Genomic DNA, 21668 nt, shown 5'->3' with positions numbered 1-21668 from the left:
TCTTCCAAGTCCACTTGAGTGGAAGCTGGCCTTTTTACCACCCAATGTGCGATAACCCATTGAGCACTTTGCTTCTATGTGCCACGTGCTTTCTGAGTGTCTCAGGAAACTGAGGCAAACAGAGGTTAAATAACCTGCCGAGGACCCTAGAGTTAAGGAATAAAACAAGGACTGGAACCTGGGCAGGATGACTCGCTACAGAGCCACATGAGCCTAAAAATCCTAAGCAGTAGGTTAGGGGGAGGGTCATGTAAGGCTTTAGGTGGGTGATAAGCTAAAGGGTCAGCAAGTAAAATGTTGAGACTTTGGCCCCAGGCTTTAGAAACTTCTGGGGTGAACTATCTATATCTGGGAATCAGATAACGGGACCCTACAGACCTACAACATACTACAGACAGGCAAGTGATAGGACCCTGGTCAGGGGAGGGGAGGGGAGGGGAGAACTCACCTATTGCCATGAAAATTTCATTCACGTTCATTGCAGTCTTTGCTGATGTCTCCATGAACAGCAAACTGTTGTCGTCTGCATAGGCCTGTGCTTCCTGATTTGGATGGAGGTGAGAAAGTGAGTAGGAGGGAAATGATGACAGTTGGCAGGGGCCAGGGCCCAGGATAAAAATCTTTCCTCATCACAGTCGCCTTATACACAACAGAGACAACGCAGGGGTTTTCAGGCTGAGGGCTCTCCTGCCCTGGGTGCCCCCCACCCCTGCAGACACCTGCACCATAACCCCAAGGCCCCCACTTCACGTCCAGCACCTTTCAGCTCACAGACACTGGCAGATGTTTTGCTCAGGTTTCCCTAGGTCCATTCTGCCTTCCTGCTCTTCAAAAATCACTAAGCTAGGAAATACTTCTAGAAACTTATCCCACAAATGCACTCGCACATTTGGGAAAAGCACAGAAAAGTGCGGATGTTGACTGCAGTGCTGTTTCCAGCCTTTCGATATTACAAACAACCTAGAAGTCTATTGGTTAGGGCCTGGTAAAAAACGCAGTGTGTAGAGCACACTCTGATCTATGTAGAGAAAGGGACTCAGGGCAGCTGTGGGGCTCAGTCGGTGAAGTGTCTGCCTTCGGTTCAGGTCATGATCCCGGGGTCCTGGGATTGAGCCCTGTGTTGGGCTCCCTGCTCAGTGGGCAATCTGCGTGCCCCCTCTGCTCCTCCCCCCACCAGCTCGTGTTCTCTACCCGCCCTTCTCCCTTCCCCCAATCTCAAATAAATAAATAAAATCTTAAAAAAGGGGGGGGTTCATATACATGTGCACATTTCTAGAAAAATGAGAAACTGATGAATTTGGGGGAAGGGAGACTGAGTTTCTGGGTTAGGGATTTACATTTCGTTCTATATACCTTCCTGTACTATGTAAATTTTACCCGTGCATGTATTATGTGGAAAAAAGTAATTCTTTTTCAGTACGTTTCATTAAAAAGTCAGTTTACACAAAAACTAAGCAGCAGCTTCAGCGATCCTTATGCATACACATGTCACCAACCAACGAAGAACAAGGAGAGGCAGACAATTGCTTTAGGCCCATGTTCAAGTCGGGAGAGGACAGCAGATAAAACTCCCCGGCCTCCTGGCCCGTCACGAAGCAACGGAGCAGCCCAGGCTGAGCTGCGGGTGGAGCTGGCTCCCTCCTCCCTGCCAAGTCCCGTCCATCCCCACACCTGGAATTCCACAGCTCTCTTGCTGGCCAGGTCCGCCTTGTTCCCCGCGAGCGCGATGACGATGTTGGGGCTGGCCTGCCTCTGCAGCTCCTTCACCCAGTTCTTGGCCCGTGCAAACGTATCCTGGGGAGACAAGGCCGGAATGTCAAAGAGACAGAGGAGGCATTCTGCTCAGGGCCACTCACTAGAGAAGCTTGAGCTGGCAGAGCCAACGTATCTAAGATGTCACCGCCCTGAAGATTCTGGTGAGACACCCCCAAATGACAGAGGAAATCTGCCCACATCCCATCCAGGAACAAAGTGTCGAGAAGTAAGGGGAAATCTTTACTGTGTTGGTGATGTCATAGACCACGATGGCAGCCTGGGCCCCCCGATAGTACATGGGGGCCAGGCTGTGATACCGCTCCTGTCCAGCTGTGTCCCAGATCTCAAATTTGACTGTTGTGTCGTCCAAACAGACCGTCTGTGTGAGGAAGGCCGCTGTAAGAGAAAAGGTGGTGTAATAAGGCAAGAAGGAACTCAAGAAGCCACCCCCGCATATCTCGAGTACTCTGTCTGGGCTCTGGCACTTAGAGGCCCTCTGCTGAGATGGGCCCAGAGAAGCCAAAGCAGGCCCGAGCAGGGTGGGTGGAGTCTGTGTTTTCCTGTCACGTGTCGAGGGGGCAGGGGGCTGCACAGGCTGTACAGACCCACACTAGGCAAGGGCAGAAGGGAAGTCAGCCTGCACTTGAGCCATTCTGGGAGCACTCTCTGAGGAGGAATGTGACAAGGGACAGGAGAGGCAAAACCCAGGGGAAAACGGACTCCAAGCACAGAAGGGTGGACACCCACTCCTCCTCCTCCTCCTCCCTCCCCTCACAGAGAACAGTCCAGCTGGAAACCTCCACAGTCCCTCAGTTTGCTCCAGCCCAGGGGTGTTACTGGCCTTCGGTTTCCTGAGGACACTGTCACACACTTAGCTACACTGGGGACGCCTGAAAGTACACGCTGTTCCACTGCCAGGCGGAGGCTGGGTGGCTGGCTTCCCAGCTGCCCCTGCCACCTCCAGGCATGCTGGCTAGCTACCACCCCCAGCTTTGACCTTGGCCCATTCCGGATTGGCCGCCCTGTGGTTCGACCTTCAGGGAACACAGGGACCCTATCTTTGGCCCGAGGAGACAAGGGACCCTGTGGTGCCTGTGCATATGCTTCAGAGGAGGAGTCCCAAAGCTGGGAGAGACACGGGGGAGCCCTCTGCACCCCGGGACGCAGCAGAGGATCCCAGAGAGCCCTGAGTGGAAGCCTGTTCTCCTTGTCTGCCCTCCCCCCACCTCCATGAGGGGCCTGGGGACTGCCTCACTTCCCTCTCACAGCTCCCGACTTGAGTGCTGAGGAGGCAGCAGAAGACTGCTGACACGGCCCATTTAGCTTCCAGCTGCCTGGAAACCTCTTACCAAGAGGGTAGAGAAAGGATGACTCAAGCCCAAGGTCGGCCCTGGTCCCTCAAGGTCTGTCCCGGCCACTGAGGCAGGGGACTGAGTCCAGACCATTACATGCTAAACGTTGACTACTGGGAAATCAACCACGGGCTCTGAGCTCAAGGGTAAAGGTCAACTTCACTGGCCCACTCACCAGGCCATTTCCCCATTCTGGAAAGTAGGAGAGGCCAGGACAGATGCACTCCCTGGCACAGTAAGAAGGACCCTCACAGATCCAGACCCAGCCTCTCCCTTCCCAGAGGCCAGGTCAGTGGAAAGGTCTTTGCCAAGGCCACCCAATAATCTAGTGGTATAATTAGGAGAAGCAGCCAGTTTTTGACCACGAGCTAAGTTTTAATGGACGACTGCTGGGACTCTGGCAGGGAGACCAGCTGTCGGATTCAATTCCAGAGCCCAGGTGAGGAAGAGGTGCTGCCGCCCCCCGCTTGTTCAGTCTCTCTGGGCAGGCGGTTCCCTTCTCCTCGAGGCCAAGGCATTTCGCTGGCATTCCTGAGGCCGCCCCACTCCCTTGTGCCCACTCACCTCCAATTGTGCTCTCCTGGTACTCATGGAACTGTCCCTTGACGAAGCGGAGGACGAGGCTAGATTTGCCCACCGCAGACTCCCCCAGCAGGACCAGCTTAAACTGACAGATCTTGTTCCCAGCAGCTGGTCCGTTGGGTCGCGCTGCACCTCCCCGACCCGCCATGGCCCGTCCTGCTGTCGTGGTACCAGTGAGCGTGCGGTGGGGGCCGGCGCTGTGCGAAGAGGCACTTAGTGAGGAGGGAGACCTCCAACTGCAAGAGAGATCAGCGGTACTGGTCAGTCCGGAGACTGTTGCACGGTGAGGCCTTCTTAAGTCACAGGTCTCTCCCTTTACCCTCCCCGAGGGACCGGACTACCTCCCCTCCTGCCAACTCCCAGACCCCCAGGCCCCAGGAGTCAGCAGAAAAGCCCTAGCTAGGATGTCCTACACATCTATTTGCTCTACGATCATCTGAGCAGTGGAAGTGGTCTTCCAACTTTACGCTCATGGTTCTGAGCAAACATACTGACTTCCCAATCCCAAATATGTACGTGTGCATACAAATTAAACACACACAGGAGAATGAGCATATGGCAGCCTGGTGACAGTTAACAGGCTCCTTGGGGTACCAAAAAATCACCCAGGAAAATGCTAGGATTTAGGTGAACAATGAACTTGTGGTCCGGCAGCTAAGATCACTGCCCACCTCTGCGCAAAGCCAGAGTGGGCGGTGAGGCTGACCAGGGCACGGGGAGTCCCATTAGAGAGCTCCTCCTCAGACAAGGTGCTTGGCCAACCTTGTGGGCACTCAGGGACCAGGGCCTGGCCAGGGCAAGTTGTTATCAAAACAGCCATTCTGTCCTGCCATCTTTAGAAGGACCGACCAACTTCCTCAGTCTGAGTCTGGACTGGGATCAGAGCCTCATTTCGCTCCTCCATCCTGAACCTCTTCCCTCAGTTCGCTCGTTTGTGATGGGCCAGAAGTCTCATACACATTAAAACACAAAACACACACAACACCAAACACACACCAAAGCCAGAGAGCTCCGCTGGCAGTCGGAACAGCTGCCAAATTTCCCTTAGGAACAGAGACCTCGGTTCCATTCTCTCCTGGCAGAGGCGGAGGGTGACGCAGAGAAAGAGCTGGGGAGGTATGGGAGGGCACAGACAAACAAGGGACACCGAGGCCTGCACCCCCAGCAGCTGGTGACAGCTTAGTCACTGTTAGCGACAGCTTTGGAGGCGCACAGAAGGATGAGGAGCCCATCTTCGGAAGCCTCTAGAAGACTTCTACTAAAAAATACCAGAACATATACACAATGTTTTACAGACGAGCACTGAGAGGAGGTATTTGGTCCTGACCATCCATACAGTGTCTGAACCTAAGCTGGAAAGAAGTTTTGATTCGACTACCCTTGGCATAACGGAGTCAATGCAGAAGGAGTCTGTAGAGCCAGATCCCAAGTCCAGCCCTGACCTGCCCCCTGAGCAAGGGGGGTGCACTCCCCCCCAGTCAGAGGGCGGGAGCGTGAAGGAAGAGAAGGATAGATGGGCTGTGCTCACGCAAGAAGCTGACAGCAAAGGGCTTGCTTTGTTCAATCTGAAATCCTCTTTCACACCTCTGTCCTCCTGGCAACTCATTTAAAAAGTGAGCTTCAGGAAGAATGATTCACTAGCCAGGAACAACAGTTTCCTTTCTGGACTGCGCCAAAGGAAAAGAGGTTTGAAATGGGAGCCACCTCTTCCCCAAGAATACAGGAAGGCACTGGCGGGGGGTGGGGGGGTGGGGGATCTCGATGAGGGACAAGAATTGCTAGTTCTACCATATTTTACAGTTTATGGCGTTCTCTTTTCACCTCTGTCACTGATGTTTGCCAGACTCTATGGCCCTTTGAGGCAGGGTCTGTGCTTTCGGCTTTTTGGCTTCTTTTTTCTTTTCTTTTTCTTTCTTTTTTTTTAAGATTTATTTATTTATTTGAGAGAGAGCGAGCAAAGGAGCATGTGCTCACACGCCTGGGGGGAGGGGCAGAGGGAGAGAGAGAATCCTCAAGCAGACTCCTCGCTGACCACGGAGCCCAGCGTCAGGCTCGATCCCAGGACCCTGAGATCACCACCTGAGCCGAAATCAAGATCCGGCCCCTTTAACCGACTGAGCCACCCAGACTGCCCGAGTGCTTTGGCTTCTTCGAGAGCCTTCCTCACAAGGCCTACGTACAGACTGGGAATTCAGAGTGCTCACCAAGGAAATCATTTCCAGAGACAGCTAGCATTTACTGAGTGATTGCACAACCATTATCTCCCTTAAGCTTTAAGACAATCTCCCATTTTTTCCAGATAAACAGCCTAACGCTCCGGTGTTACACGCCCTGCTCAAGGCCACCCAGCATATGAGTGACAGAGCTGGACGCAGTTGTCTGCATGCTCCTTCGTCTCCCTGCCCTTCTCCCTGCCCATCTCCCTGCAGTGGGAACAATGCTGGAGACACTGTCCACCCCGTGTTTGGCTTCTGGTCGCTGGTGAACGAGGCCCCATTTTCGAGGCAGCAGCTCTGCTGGCCTGCAATGTGTGGCCCTGAGTACTTCCAACAGTGGGAGGGGCCGTCCAGGGCCAGGCAGGGCGACAACAGCAGAGGGAAACCACAGTGGAATTACAAGTTGGTTATGACCACAAATCCACGTGACACATCATCTTGGCTGGGCAGCAGAGGGCGGCTGGGGCACTACAGAAGGAGGTATGAAGGAACAGGAAGAGAAGGTGAAGTCCCCGATTCCAACAAAACCAAAGCAGCTGGGGCTGAGGGCTACTGGGGTGGGGAGTAGCCAGCACCCAGGGGTCAAGAAACACAGAAATGACACTTCTAAGTCTTGTCGCTATCCAAACGGTGGGTTTCCAAGCCTTCCCAGACAGAACCTGGTATTAACAAGCCAGAAGGAGGGACAAATAACTCTTATCCAGTGGCTCCTGACCTTATCTGCACGTCAAAATCACCCGTGCGGCCAGCCCCTGCAGGTTTGGAGGAGGGCCAAGTCTCTGTATTTTTTTTTTTTTTAAGATTTTTATTTATTTATTTGACAGAGAGAGAGAGAGCCAGCGAGGGAGGGAACACAAGCAGAGGGAGAGGGAGAGGAAGAAGCAGGATCCCAGCAGAGGAGCCCGATGCGGGGCTCGATCCCAAAACGCCGGGATCACACCCTGAGCCGAAGGCAGACGCTTAACAACTGAGCCACCCAGGTGCCCCTAGTCTCTGTATTTTTTAAAATTTTTTTTTATCTTTTGAAAGATTTTTAATTTATTTATTTGAAAGAGAGAGAGAGCAAGCAGGGGGAGGGGCAGAGGAAGAGGGAGAGAAGCAGACTCCCCGCTGAGTGGGGGAGCCCTGACCAGGGCTTGACCCTGAGATCATGACCTGAGGCGGAATCAAGAGTCAGACGCTTAACCGACTGAGCCACCCAGGCGCCCGTGTATTTGTTTCTCAAGTGCTGCAGGTGCTCTGCCCGGCAAGCGCTGGCTGGTGACATGTTCTGCCTGCATGCTGGTCCTGCCTTCCAGACACACCTGAGCAGGTGCACATGGTACTTTTTATGGCCTGTGTTGCCTCGTGGTTTTCCTGGCCCCACTTGGTGGTCACATGAACAAAGGTATTGAACCTTCCCAGACAACAAAGCACGGAAGAAGCTGATTTTGCCCCGAAGGGCACACGAACAGGGTAAGACAGGCGAAGACCACACCCAGAAGGCCAAGAAGCTCTATGCCCTCCACTCCCAAGGCTGGGAAGCTGCGGGTGCGTGCCGGCGGGCGGCAAAGGTAAGTAAGCCCATGTGCTGAGCTGGCCCGGGGGGCGGGGGCGGGGGCGGGGAGGGAATCTCAGGGTGGGAATCTTCTGAAGCAACGGCAAGAACTACCCACGGGTAGTCAGGTGATGGAACTGTAACCAAAAATGCCACAGTCAAAGTCTTCTTTCAGACAAAACCAAATTCTCCTTAAGAGCCAGAGCTGTAGTCAGAGTTTCTTACAAGATCCAGAATGCCCCCCAGATTTTATTCTTTTAAACCAGTTTCTCCAACACCAGGAAAAACACACGAGTAGGATGGACTTCCTCCTGGATATTTTCATGAAGCTGCTAAAATGGACAGAGATTCGGACCCATGACAAAAGACTCTCCTTGACATGACCTGCTCCCCTCACCCTCCAAATCTCAACCTTGGTTTGTTCAGAGGCCATGGAGGATAAGCACAACCCCCAACCTCAATACAAGGGCTGCGGGGTGCACTACCCTTTCCCCAACAATGCATGTGAAAGGGCAGAAGGGACCTACGCTCCTAAACGTAGGCCCAGCCAGTTCTGGGGCCAAGGGCGGAAGACAGACAAAGAGCAAAACACTGCTCTTCCTTACTCTGGTTTTTCTCTACTCTGGACCCTATGGGTAAGTGGGTACCAAACTTTTTTTTATCAGAATCACCCAGGGCGTTTAGAAAAATAACCCTGGCCAACTGAATTAAAATCTCTAGAACTGGAGTCCAGAAAATGTTTTAAAAATAAGTGCCCCCAGTGATTCTAGAAAGCCGGTTCAAGCACAGGAGCTATAGTTGCTACAGGAAGGAGGGAGAAATCCAAGAGACAGCAGGGCAGCCCCAGGTCAGCGCCACAGACAACAGCGGTGGATCAGATTGGGGGTGGGGGCTGATTCCTGGCTTCACTCAACTACTGGGGCCTTCAAGACACCAGACGCTGATGGACTGTTGCCCCCTGCCCCAGCCTCCACTAGAAGTGTCTCTTCTCTAACCATGAAGTCGCCCACTTCATACTTTTTGTCCTTTCTGGTAAAAGGGTGAGCAATTCCAGCTGATGGCTGTCTCTCGGGCTTCCTGTTTGCTTCTGAGACTTCCTCTAGCGGACAGTCCTGGCACAGCCTGGAGAGTGAGCTGATTAGGGAAACCAATCAGACTCTGTTGACCAGAGGCTGAGAAGGGCTCACTCAAGGTTAGCCCTTGGAGGGAAGGGGGAAGGACTGAGAACCGAGTGCCGCCACCCCGCCCAGGGCCCCCAAAAAGTGGTTCTGGCCAGTGACTCTTCAGCTCTACTTTACTCCAGATGAAAGCATTCCTGAATATTTACCATCCAAGAGCTGGGCAAGAAAAGATGAGAGCAGAAGCAATTTGTTAGCTTAAAGAGAACCAAACACAGGAGCAGAAGTAATTAGGTTCAAAGGTGAAGGTGGAAGACCTTAAAAAGCTCAAAGCAGCCGAGGAGGAGATGATTTATCCACAGGCTCAAGAACACAGCTCTTCCCCAAAGGGGAAAATCACCACTACCAGCATACAGGACCAGAGGGCAGACTCACAGCAGGACTACCCGGGCCTCTGGCTGGCGGCAGAGCCAGAGGGAAGAAAAGTCTAAAGCAACACAAGCCAGGAGCCACATGAGATACCCATTCACCCTTCCCCAGCACAGCTGGCAGGTGAGGACTTGGGAGACTGAAATGAGTTTAGTGAAAGCCTGACTCCACTGTTTATTAGCTGAGTGACCTTGGCCAAGTCAGACAAGCGACCGCTGTCAGCTTCCGTCTCTTATCTGTAAAATGGTATTGTTTAATACTGATCGCATGGGGTTGTTGTAAAGGTTAAATGAAACAATACACAGGGTGCACAACACAGTGTGAGGCTGAAGGTGAGGCTCCGACAAATGACAGGTTTATTATATTACTAAGGGCCTAACTAGTTTTGACTCACTGGTTGTCAAAGCACAAAGTCCTTGAAGACCTAACCCTTCTCTTTCCAATTACACAGTAGGAGACGAAGGTGAAGCGAAGTGGCGTGCCCAGGGTCACAGCCAGGTGGTGGCAGAGCCCAAGCCCAGGACTCATAATTCTAGCAGAGCTCCCCCATCACTGATAGAAAACCCAAGAATATTCAGTGTTATTACAGCCACTACAAATAAGGGGGGCTGCCACCTTTGGTGTAGACTTCACAGCATCTGGCTTTTAACAATGGAAAATGGAGTTCATGTCAAACTGAAAAAAAATATTGCTAGATGGAAAAATTCTACTATCTTGATTTGGGAGGTAGACATACATATGCACACAAATGTAAAAATCCATCGAGCTGTCCTCAAGCTGAGGTGTGTAAATCTTACAACATGTAGGTTACAGGTCAATAAAAAAGTAAGGAATGTTTCTGGTATAGAATTTTGCATACGACGGTGAGAAATGAAAGCTTACAAATGGTATGAAACCAATGCAGCTCCCCTGTATGTAAGCTACCTTCTGCCTCCTCTGTAGTATAACAAAATTCAGAACAATAAAGATAATCAGAAAGAGGATGCCTGAATTAGAAGAGGGCCAGGAGAGAGGCACCCGGCTGGCTCAGTCAGAGGAGCGTGCCACTCTTGATCTCAGGGTCGTGAGTTCGAGCCCCACGCTGGGTGTGGAGATTACATACATACATAAATAAATAACACTGGGCCCAGACAGAACAAAGGTACCTGACCCAGCAGGGTGCAAGCTAATAGGATTCAATACAAACAGGACTGCCACACACAGACTAAGAATGTATTTGTACTCAACTGTGGGCTAAAGAATTTTACAGTTGTTTCAAGCTTCATAATAAAAAGAGAAGACGACATTTATGTCTTTTCAGTGAGGAGAAAGGTTACTACAGCGGTGCTCTGCACTCTCCAACCAGCCCAGAGAGTGTGTGTCGAGGACAAGGGGTCCAGGGGTGCAGGTTGGGGGGATGGAATCAAAGAGAGGGGTGTCTTCCTGTGTGACCACGACTATGGGATTGCAACACAGAGGACCTGTGTCCCACCTGGAATGTAACAGATGGATCTTGGCCCTGGAAGCTAGAAGCTTAAAAGCCCAGGTTGAGACCTGGGGAGAACGCTGATGGGTGTGTCGGGCCAGAGCTGGGGCTCCTCATCCCACCGAAAAGTAGGGGCTTCAGGATTAGGAGAGCTGGCAGCAGGAGGGGGAAGGGGGTGCTGCCTTTCCACGGTCACAGTAAGAGGACTCCCTTCCTGGGGCGGGGGGCGGGGAGGTACATCAGCCCAGAGAGGGGCTCTGAGTGACCTTGGCTCCCCTGCCACTGCAACAGGCCCTTGATTCTGCCCCAGCCCCGTACAACTCACTTAACCGGTCAGTTTCATCTTACTCCCCTTTGAACGAGAACACCCCCCAGGGGCTGGCTGCCTGGACTTCCCCACCCCTGGTGGAGTCCACAAGGGCTCCAGCTGAGGTCACCAACTGCTCTAATACCTGCAGAAGGGGCCAGTGTGGGGGGGGCTCCAGGACACTTAAACCCTAGATGCACACACCACCATCCAGGCAGAACCTGGGGCTCTAGAGCTCTTTCCCCTGGACAGAAAGATGCCAAGCTGAGTTAGGCAGAAGCCATCCTTGAGGGAAAGACTCCCAGCTTCCCGGAGCCCTGGCCCAGCTAAAACACCAAGAAAGCCTTCCCTGAGCTTTGCGCTGCTTTCTCAGCTCTCCACAACAGACAGTCCCCGAGAGGCTGACAGAAGCCGACTCAGCAAGCGTTAACTTTCAGGCGGAGGAGGGAAACCTCCAGTCCCTGCTCCCTCTCTTCCTGCACCCACAGGGAGGAAGACTGCTGGTGGGATTGGGCGGGGGGGCGTTTACAGCACGTATCTGCTGACCCAGCTTGGTCAGTGTCGGCTGCCTGTACTGTCCACAGAAGGGGCCCAGGAGTCGATGGGTAGCTCTGAGATCCTCAGTCACGGGTCCTGCTGGCCAACAGAGGAGCCAGGCGTTTGGGTGGCAGGTTAGTGAGGAAGGCCAGACAGACAGGGGACCGCCTGAGGCTGCAACCAGACAAGGCTCGTCCTGCCTCCTGATTCTAAGAGGCACTGGGGGCCCTAGGCACTCACGCTGACATTCCTAAGACACTCTTCTCCCTAAGAGGGCCCAGTCTCCGACTCAGCACACCCCAGTCAGCAACGCTGTGGCAGATTCCACAGCCCCCACCAGGGCAGCTCTGTACGAAGCCTCGAGCGAGAGCTCCATGTGAGGTCTGGGACCTTCCGCGGCACACATCCACACATACCTAGCTACAAGGCAAGGTGGGGACAGGACTGAGGCCGATCAGAGGCCCACACCCCACCACCTAGCTCCTCACCTGCCAGTGCCAGGTGAGATGACGAGAAGAGAGCCAGCCAAGGCACAGGCGCTTCCCTGTGCCACCCACACCTGCTGTGGCCCCAGGGTGGAGCCCGGGTAATGTGAAAGCCAGTGAGGACAGACATGGGGTCCCTGCTGACCCACAAGCCTCACAACTACTTTGAGTGGGTTCTGCTCCCACAGTTACTACACTGTTTGCTTGGACGGTTCCCTTCCCCTCTGGCTCGGGAGGGTCTCTGCAGGGGCCAGGAGCACCAGCCGGGACAGCTGCCACCTGGGCTACTGCCCAGGCCCAGAAAGACACCAAGAACCTCTGTTGAATGTCAGGGTCATCGGCAACACCTGTTCATCCGGCTACTCATACCAACAAGTGCAGCTGACACCCCTCACAGGCCCTTCCTGTCTCTACCAAAAAACCGAAAACAAAAGAAAGCCAACTTAATTCACTGCCCTCGGCTCCTAAACAGAGAGCCGAGGGCAGAGGCTGTGTTTGAGAGGTGAATGGGGAAAAGAGAATCAGGTATCAGACACCAGCAAACCGAATTCCTCTTGCTCAGACACCACATACACTGTGGGCAGAGGCTGCCCAACGAGCAAGAAACAAGGTCAAAGTTCCCACTGTGAGATCTGAGGGACCAGGGCTGCTCTCAGGAGCCTGGAGACCAAAGCACAATGTTTTAGGCTGACTTTTTCTTTCTTAATCTCTGCTGAACAAAATGCAAAAATAGTGCCAGGTGAAGAAACCAGGCAATGAATGGCTCTAAACGAGTTTCAGTGAATTAATCACACTAATACCTTCATGGCCCCAAATGATCATAAGGCTGCTAGGGGTGGCATGAGGCTGGACAACTTGGCGACTTGAGGGTCAGCAGTGAAAAGGTAGAGAATTTCTTTTTTTAAGAATTTATTTGTCAGAAGGAGAGAACGAGCAAGCACAAGCAGGGGGAGCAGGAGGCAGAGGGAGAAGCAGGCTCCCCACTCAGCAAGGAGCCCAATGCAGGACTCGATTCCAGGACCCCAGGATCATGACCTGAGCCAAAGGCAGATGCTTAACTAGCCAGGCGTCCGTGGGTTTCCTTTGTTTTAACAGCACTTAACATTGTGCCTGACGCACAGTAGGTGCTCACAGATGTGGGGAACGGAGGCTGCAATATGGGCCTGGTTGGGTCTGGCAAGTGATGGGGCCGCCAAGGCTTAAATCCACACCCACCTGCTGGACTGCTCACCCCCCTCGGAGAGCCACAGCCCAGCCGAGGAGCCTCCTCACTATCCCAGACAGGCCGTACTCGGTTCCTTCTGCACAGGGGCTAAAAGCACAAGTGCCGAAGTCAGAGCGACTCCAGCTCCGCTCCCGGAGCCACCATGCACTAGGGTGACCTGGTGTTGCGTCACGGCCCCCACTTCCTTACATGTAAAATGGAGAGACTAGTGCTCATCTCCCAGGGCTGCTGGGAAGACGCGACATGAAAGACTTTGAGCAGAGGGCCTCGCTCCAAGCAAGCGCTCGGTGAATGTTGCTGGGGCAGGGAAGCCCCTGGCCCCGGAAGTCCCTACGAAGGAAGGGGATCCTTAATCAGTATGCTTGTCCACTAGTCACACATTTCCTTCTGCTTGCTGTCTCCCTGGACCCCACTCTTCAATGCCCCTCATTTGGAGAGAACGCTGAACAGGACAACTGCTGTGATCTGAATGTTTGTGTCCCCCCTCCCCAAATTCTTATGTTGAAATCCTAATCCCAATGTGATGGTATCTGGAGGTAGGGCCTTTGGGAGGTGATTAGGCCTCGAGGGCAGCACACTCATGATTGGGATTAGTGCCCTTTAGAGAGAGGCTGTACAGAGCTCCCTTGCCCCTCCCGCCATGCGAGGACACAGGGAGAAGTCAGCCTGGGAGAGGGCCTTCACCAGAACCTGACCATGCTGGCTGCCACCCTGATCGTGGACTCCCCGCCTCCAGAACCGTGAGAAATCAATTTCCTTGTTTATAAGCCCTCCAGTCTGTGGCATTTTCGTACGGCAGCCCGGACGGACTAAGATAACGACTTTCAACAGTGTCCTAGAAAAAGGACTAGCTCACCTTTGATGTCCTGTGTCCTGTCAATAACCATAACTTTGTATTCCCTGGCTTCCAAAGCCACAAGAATGAAGGGGAAACACCACCATCCAGAAAAAAATCAGCAGAGTTGAACCCTCAACCAGGTAAACCATAACCCCTTAAAAAAAGGAAAAAGCCCCACAAGAGAAAGCATCTTAAAGCCCAAATGCCCTTCCTTCCATTTCAAAGCCTCTTTCAGGAAAGGGAAGAAGTAGTTCAGTTGTGGAGAGGGGGTGGGGACAGGACCGGGACAGCTGACAAAGAAACCAGAGTTCCTTTTAAAGAACCAGGCTGGAAATGCTAGAGGTTTGGAAATTGGCGTCATTAATCACCACAGCCTCGGAGCAGCTCAGAGAGCCATGTGATGACTAGGAGAGCAGCCAGGGTGAAGGAGGCCACCCACGCCCCCCCCCAGGCCCTCCCCCAGGCTCTCCCCCACACCCAGGATGCTCTGACAGAGCCACCTGAAGGGGACACACATGCACCTATGAATACAAGACTACAGGCTTGTAAACCAACTCCTGTTAAGATCCCAAGTTAGTGTTTCCAGAAGGGCTCAAGTGACACGTCTTCAAGAGGGCTGACAGTACAACAGAAGGATTTAAGCTATTCAATGATTCAGGATCACAGCTCAAAGTGACGGGCTGCCCCGGGCATGCCTAGAGCCACAAACCCTCCCGAAGGGGAGGTCTGTTCTTGAATGGCAGCAAAAGAACACTGGCCGGGACCTCGTGGACTCTCTTATAAGATCCAGAGTCCTGGAAGGTTGGGCTGGAGAACTTAGCACCTGACATATGGGATGATGATGTATCTCATCTTCCCAACTGGGTAGCAAACTCCAGAGTAAACACTGCCTCTGACCATTTTTGAATCAGTCCAATCGCTGGCTCAGTCAAAGCATCAGGCAGGATTACAAGAAGTGTGAATGGGTGAGTCGAGAAGCAACGGCCCTGCTACTGGGGTCAACTACCAGGACTCTCACACACACACTTCCCGGGGGGCAGCCCCGCCTTGTCTAACTCTGGCGTCTACGGTGACTAGCCACCCAGAGGAGACACTTGAACCCATGCACACAGCTCTATACCAACATCCTTAGCGGAAATGGTTACTAAGAAGGCAGTGTGGTCTTGGAGACACAGCTGATTCTAGGACAGAGGCCAGGTGAGCCTGGAGCCTCTTACAGTGCCAAGTGAAGAAGTGGTCACAGAATGACATGGGGGTGGCCCCAAGGGTGCTGACAGAGCTCCCCGTGAGCAGATCTGGAACACTCTGAGCAAGAAAGCAAAGTAGTATGGGACTGTAAACTGAAGGAGACAGTAAATATCCACATGGCCCTCAGGGAGAGGGGCGTCCCTCCCCACTCGAGTGAGCGAGTGAGCGCGACACAGAATGTCTTCCTTCGCCAGAGGACATTACAGAAAGGGGAAGGGAGACAGTGACTTCACAGCGGGGAAACCTGACCAACCTCCTCTCAGCCAGGTGACCCAGGCTGACATCAACAGTGATAAGGCAAGTTAACTGTATGAGCCCTTGTTACGTGAGCACAGCGGCGCTTCCCCCGTGCAGTCTGCCTCCCCAAACTCTTAATCCCAGTGTCCTCGTGAGAAAAACATTAGACAAATCCCAACTGAAACACGCACTAAAAAATAGCAGTATTCCTCAAAACGGTCAAGCTCATCAACACCAAGGAAAGTCTCAGAAACCATCTCAGCCAAGAGGAGCCTCAGGACACATGACAACTAAACGCAATGTGGTATCTGGATGGGATCTTGGAACAGAAAAAGGTAAGGAAATCTGAATGAGGTACGGGCCTTTCATTAATAATTATGTATTCAAACTGGTTCATTCACTGTGACCAATGTACAGTATTAAGGTAAGATGTTACCAATGGTGGACAGCGGGCAGGTGAAAGAACTGTCCTACCTGTGCACTTGTTCTAAAACCATCCTCAGGGGCGCCTGGGGGGCTCAGTCGGTTAAGCATCTGCCTTCAGCTCAGGTCATGATCCCTCCTGGGATCGAGCCCCATGTCGGGCTCCCTGCTCAGCAAGGAGACTGCTGCTCCCTCTCCCCCCTGCTCGTATTCTCTCTCTCTCTTTTTCTCTCAAATAAATAAATAAAATCTTAAAAAAAAAAAAAAAAGCAGTGGCTCATCTTGTAACAAAATGAGATCCAAGGACTCCAGTGACCATGAACTCATGTTAACTCAAATTAACTCTACATGGAGCTGTGCTGAGGGGCATGTGGGAAGAGGGGCGGCAGGAGCGGCACCAACAGTCCTGAGAACCACACTGCACAGGCCCGGGGCCTGGGAGTTGAAAGGCCATGCCAGCAGGTTCCGCAGGCAAGGCTGCTCTCACCACGGCCGGTCTACCAGCTGCTGGCGCCACTGTCTTAAGACCTCCCTCCTTCAAGAATGAGCCTATGCAGATGTGCAAAGCAGCACCCCTGGACCAGAGTTAAAGTCACTCCCAGTGATCCTCGCTAAGTCCTGGCCTGGCGCCAGTGCCGCTCACCACGAGAAGCCGCCAAAGCCTAGTTACCAGATACACGTGCTGCAGAAGGCGGCCCACGGAAATGTGGGTGCCCAAGCCACGCCCACCTTTCCTGATGAAACCCTTCACTGGAAAGACTGAGATTGGGAGATCGCTCCCCTCTGGAAATTTAGTTTGCGTCCCGTCCCCGCCCCTGTGTCATCTGCACCGTAACATTCATCCTATTCACCTGCTGGCTCTCCTGTCTGTGAGCACCTTGCTGGAGGATGGGCCAAAGATACGGCCCAGGCTTTGGGATCAGACGGATGCGAGTGACTCCTGGGTTCACCAGGTCCACACTGTGTGAGCTCAGAAAGTGTGTGATCAGGGGCGCCTGGGTGGCACAGCGGTTAAGCGTCTGCCTTCGGCTCAGGGCGTGATCCCGGCGTTATGGGATCGAGCCCCATGTCAGGCTCCTCCGCTATGAGCCTGCTTCTTCCTCTCCCACTCCCCCTGCTTGTGTTCCCTCTCTCACTGGCTGTCTCTATCTCTGTCTAATAAATAAATAAAATCTTAAAAAAAAAAAAAAGTGTGTGATCAAGGACATTAACCAGCCATGTGCTTCAAGGGCACCTAGGATGTTTGCCCTTTCCTTTAACAACCGCAGGAGGGGGTGTCCATGCTGGGGACCATGCGAGGACTGGACACACAGATAAAACAGGACATGATCCGCGGCCCTACAGGGCTCATGCACTAGACAGGGGGTGCTGAGAGGAAAGTGCAGGGAGGAGAGAAGCCCTCGGCCTACTGCAGGGAAGGAAAGGCTTCACGGAGGAAGTGACATTCCAGCTGTGCTTTGACAGCAAAGTCTGGAGATGTGGCTCCCAGGCAGGGGAGGGGGAGAAGAGCCTTCTAGGCAAAGGGAAGAGCACAGAGCCCAGAGATGGGGCAAGAGGGGCTGTGCTGCACAGGGATCTGCGCACAGACTGGATTCTGTCCCCCACCTTAACCAGGGGATTAAACCCCCTCCTGGGGCTGTCCTCAGGATTAAGGAGTCAGTACACAGAAGGCCTGAGGAGAGTACCAGGCACACAGCAAGCAAAGCTTAAAAAGTTGCACTTTTACTTGTATTATTGTTCCTAAGTACAGGAGACGGGGATATATAATCTGGAAACCACTCTCTTAAAATACCAGACTATTCATGCAGAAGACTCGTTAAGGAATATTCCAATTCTCCTCTGCCATGGCTCCTGAAAGCCCTGACCTTGGTGCCATCCCAGTTTATAAATCCTACCTGAAGCAGTGCTTCTTAAATAGTCCCAAGGAAAGTACCCCTGACTAAAGCCAGGGGAGAGGAAATGCAAAACCCCAGGAATCTGGGAACTGAACGCAAAGCAGCCTGCCACAACCAAAATATTGTCTTGGAGTTTCTTGTTTTAGCCTAGATTCACGCAAACTTTGCATTCTAATCTGTAATAGATCCAAGACTGTTTTAATGCAAAAATGTTTAAGACAAAGACAAGCGCCTAGAAGACGCGAAGGCGTCTCTTAGTCTTTGGCTCTGGGTCTCCACAGCACATGACCCAGCAGGGTCCGAGAAGCCCAGTGGAACAAGCACAGCTGCGGACTGAGCATTCTCTTCTGTAAAATGGGAAGACAACCCATAGCATGTCTGATCGTTATCTGTGAGCTGAGACAACACGTGAAATCATCAAGCAAAGCACCAGGCATCACAACAACACCTGGTACAGATGCGGAATCAGAATCTTAGGGGCGAATTATAGCGCGACTTCAAAACCCCACCCATGCACAAAACTGCTATTTGTGTCTATCTATCCCGTGCCAGGGCCTTGACTGGCTCCTTTACCCTCTGTTTCTAATTCTGCAAAATACTTTGTATCCCCATTTTACTGGAAGAAACAGAGGCTCAACAAGGTCATGTAACAAGTCCAGGGCCCTGTGACTGGTAAGTGGGGGAGTCCAGATGACAACTCAGCTCTGGCTGACTCTAAAGCTCTTGTGCTTTCCACCCTACCGTACACCTACCACCTGTTTATGGGGCAAGGGTAAGAGGAAGAAGGCTCTTATAAGTACTTGCTTCACGGGGTTAAATTTAAATTTATGACCTCGCTGTTACCACGTAAATGCTAGTGAAAGGAGCTCCGGGTGGAGAGCCACAGTCTTCCCACCTGCAAGCGGTGGCAGCACCAAAGGGAATCAGAGGGCCAAGCAGAAGCCGCCTCTGCCGGCTCCCATTACCCATAACCCTGCCCAGAGAGACCCCTGAGCCCACTCACTTTTACTTTCATTTTCTAGCCATCACGACTTTCAGGTTTCCAGAAATTAATGGTACAGATGTCAGCAAACTGTCAGGCCCTCAAGAGTACTGACCTGGGACTCATAACCGCCATGCTCCCCAGAGGTAAAGGAGATGGGGATCCAGGAGGACAGGGGGATGGAGTGAGGGTGGGGAAGAAAACAAAAGCAGAGGAGGGGCAGCAATGACGACAGGATGCTTAGGGGTCTGCACTGGGGCCTCTGCTCACCCTGCATGCTCACTCTTAGGGAAGAGGACGCACATCGAATCCCGAATCCCAAGCCCTGGCTCTACCGCTTTCTAACTGGATGATCTCAGGCTAGCCATTTATTCCTTCAGCATCATCGCTAAAACGGAGATACAAATCCCACTATCTCCCAGGACTCTGTGAGGAGCAGGTGTGAAAAGAACTTTGTTTCCTGTGAGAAACATGCGTGCAAAAACTGCAACTTCAAAATGATTTCTAAAACTCTGTTGTTGGGGTGCCTGGGTGGCTCAGTCAGTTGAGCATCTGCCTTCAGCTCAGGTCATGATCCCTGGGTCCTGGGATCACCCCACCTCAGTGGGGAGTCTGCTTCTCTCTCTCCCTCTGCCTGTTCCCGCCCCCTGCTCAACGCACTCGCTCTCTCTTGCTTGCTCTCTTTCAAGTAAACAAATAAAATTAAAAAAAAATAATAATAAAATAAAAATCAGTTGGTACTACCTCTCTGTTCTATGAAGGCAGGAAACGCCAACTAGTTGGAAGAGGCAAGAGAGGAGAGGCTTCTGTCTCACACAGGGCCCTCCCTCTTTCTGCCAAGCAACGTCAGATCACTGCCTGGACTCTACAATCCCTGGATGCCAGAAGTGGCTGCCGAACTACCCGGGGCACTGATGCCTTCCACGTCTCTCGGAAAGGGAGAGCTTCTCCTCCAAAAAAAACCTGTTTCAGAATCCTAGCTGGGAGAGCATGTCCAGACAAAGAAGGTCCCCTCAGAATGCTGGCAGCCTCATCCTGGGACTCCCAAAGAGTTCCAGAAACCACAGCTCGCTACCAAGGAGGTACGTTTGGTCAGAGACCAATGACCAGTGAGGAGGCAGGCCTCTCCGGCCCTGCCCCTCAGAGGCACAGACTGACCATATGAGAGAAACTAGGCTGGCCAAAGAAGTCTCCAGTAGCCCTCCAAAGACCACACAGACAGAGAGCTTATGACCAAACGCTGACCCTAATGAGGTGGGCTTCCTTGTTGTCCAATAAAAGATGAATGAATGTAGCCCAGGTCTAGCTCAAAAGTCTGTAGGTATCAGACACTGGTGACTGTCCACAAGAATTCAAAAAGGTCCCAAGACAAAAAGTATTTAGCACCTGTAAGGACAGTAAAGATGGCACAGGACACTGAAGAGCTAGAGAAATTCCCAAAGACTGCATCATCTTTCCTCCCTCCCTCGGCTGTAGATGGCAAGGGTCAGTCACGGCCTCAAAGAGTCAGGCTACTCTCATTAAGGTACAGTCTCTGGCCTGTACTTTGGCCACATAACAAAACCTGCGAGCCTGGTCTGAGACAACGGCCATTTCACACACCTAAGTCCCAAGCAATAGACAAGGATCAGATGTCAGTACAGGCTGCCTCTTGGAAAGGCTAGGGGGACAGGGAGGGGGGAGGTGGAATCAGTAATTTCTGGCATGCATGGGAATTCCTTGGGCTACAAAAATTAGCACATTAAGAACCCAGAGGTGCCACTGTGGTCTCAATTTACTCCTCTGTAATCTACAATTTGTCCAAGCCTGGAAGGGATTGGAGAGAGGCCCTGAGACCAGACAGAAGTGGCATAGACCTGTTGATCAAGGAGATGTGTGTTTTTCAGAGTGGGAAAGAGATAGGCCAGGACCCTTCAATTCCACACTCGTCATTTTGGTCTTTCCCCTATTCCCTAAAGACAAGCAGACAGCAGTCCCAGGAGAAGCAGTCCCTCTGAAGCAGCTTGGAAACCACTCACGTGCTCTGGGAGGACAGGGCTGAGCCTGGAGCAAGGGGGAGGGTAGAGGAGGGGAGAGAGAAGATAATGAATGGGCAGATCCACCCTGATTTGTGATCTGTAGCTAGGATTAAGCAAACCTCAGCTAAATTTTTCAGAGGCAGGAAAAGAGATACACTCAGAGAACACAACTAGAGAACAACATAACTAGAGGACAGGGTTGGGGGTGGAGGGGGCAAGACAAGGAGAAGTCAGCTCATTTCCAAAAAGTGGCCCAGACTTTAAATTCTGCTGAGATCCTGGCTGGCTCCCTGGTTTGAGGAAAGAGAGGAAGTGAGGAGCTGTGGGAGCCTGTGCGTGTGGAAGGCTCTCGCCCAAGACCCCTCCGCCCCCCAGGAAATCGAGATAAAATTTCTCTAGGGCTAGAAGGGACAACTGTTTTTGTGGGACGGGGGGGGGGGGGGGGGGAGGGAGAGGGAAGAAAACGGCGACAGACAGCACTCCTCGCCACCTCTATAGAGAAGGAACACAGGCTCCTTCATACCTAGCAAAGATTCCTCCAGTTCTGGGAGCAGAGGGAGCAGAATTTGGGGTCTCTCCCTCCCACAACTGGACTGGACAGGCCAGAAGAGAGACCTGGGGGTTTCCCAAGGCTCATAAACGGCAGGTAAGGGAAGGAAAGAAAGGCCCCCACTTTGGCCCGACGCCTGGGGAGCCCCTGAAGAGGGGGCTACGGGTCGGGGGAGGGGTCAGTATCCCCCTAAGCCGGGGTTGGGCGGGAGGAAGTGCTGCCCCGAAGAGGCTTCAACGCGAGCGAGACACTAGGTCCCGGGACAGGCACACTCACGGCGGCTCCGGGGCGGCGGCGTTACTTGGGGCCGGGGCTCGGACGGGCTCCGCTCCTCTCCCCCCGGCGGTGTCCCAGGCTCCGGCCTCCACTTCCGCCTTTCAGCCGCTCCGGATCCGGATCTCCACCTCACACCCGCCCCTCAACACTCCCAGGTGACTGACAGGGCGGAGAGACCAATGGGAGGCACTCT

At 52.7% G+C, this 21668-nt stretch overlaps 1 protein-coding gene across 1 annotated transcript in view; it reads right to left on the bottom strand.

The window, feature by feature from the left end:
• RAB5C (RAB5C, member RAS oncogene family) overlaps window positions 1-21629 on the bottom strand; it is a 21937-nt gene extending 308 nt beyond the window's left edge. The window contains exons 1-5 of the mRNA XM_008701284.2: window positions 21476-21629; window positions 3672-3925; window positions 2000-2151; window positions 1672-1794; window positions 449-542 (exon numbers count right to left, since the gene is read on the bottom strand). Coding sequence (XP_008699506.1) covers window positions 449-542; window positions 1672-1794; window positions 2000-2151; window positions 3672-3837 — 535 coding nt within the window. The 5' untranslated portion in view covers window positions 3838-3925; window positions 21476-21629. The remainder of the gene's footprint in view (window positions 1-448; window positions 543-1671; window positions 1795-1999; window positions 2152-3671; window positions 3926-21475) is intronic.
• Between the last annotated feature and the right edge of the window lie 39 nt (window positions 21630-21668).

This window comes from Ursus maritimus, unplaced genomic scaffold (assembly GCF_017311325.1).
Source record: "Ursus maritimus isolate PB19 unplaced genomic scaffold, ASM1731132v1 scaffold_24, whole genome shotgun sequence".
Taxonomy (NCBI): domain Eukaryota; kingdom Metazoa; phylum Chordata; class Mammalia; order Carnivora; family Ursidae; genus Ursus; species Ursus maritimus.
The sequence above is the reverse complement of the archived record's forward strand: the minus strand, read 5'-3'. Positions and strand labels throughout refer to the sequence as shown.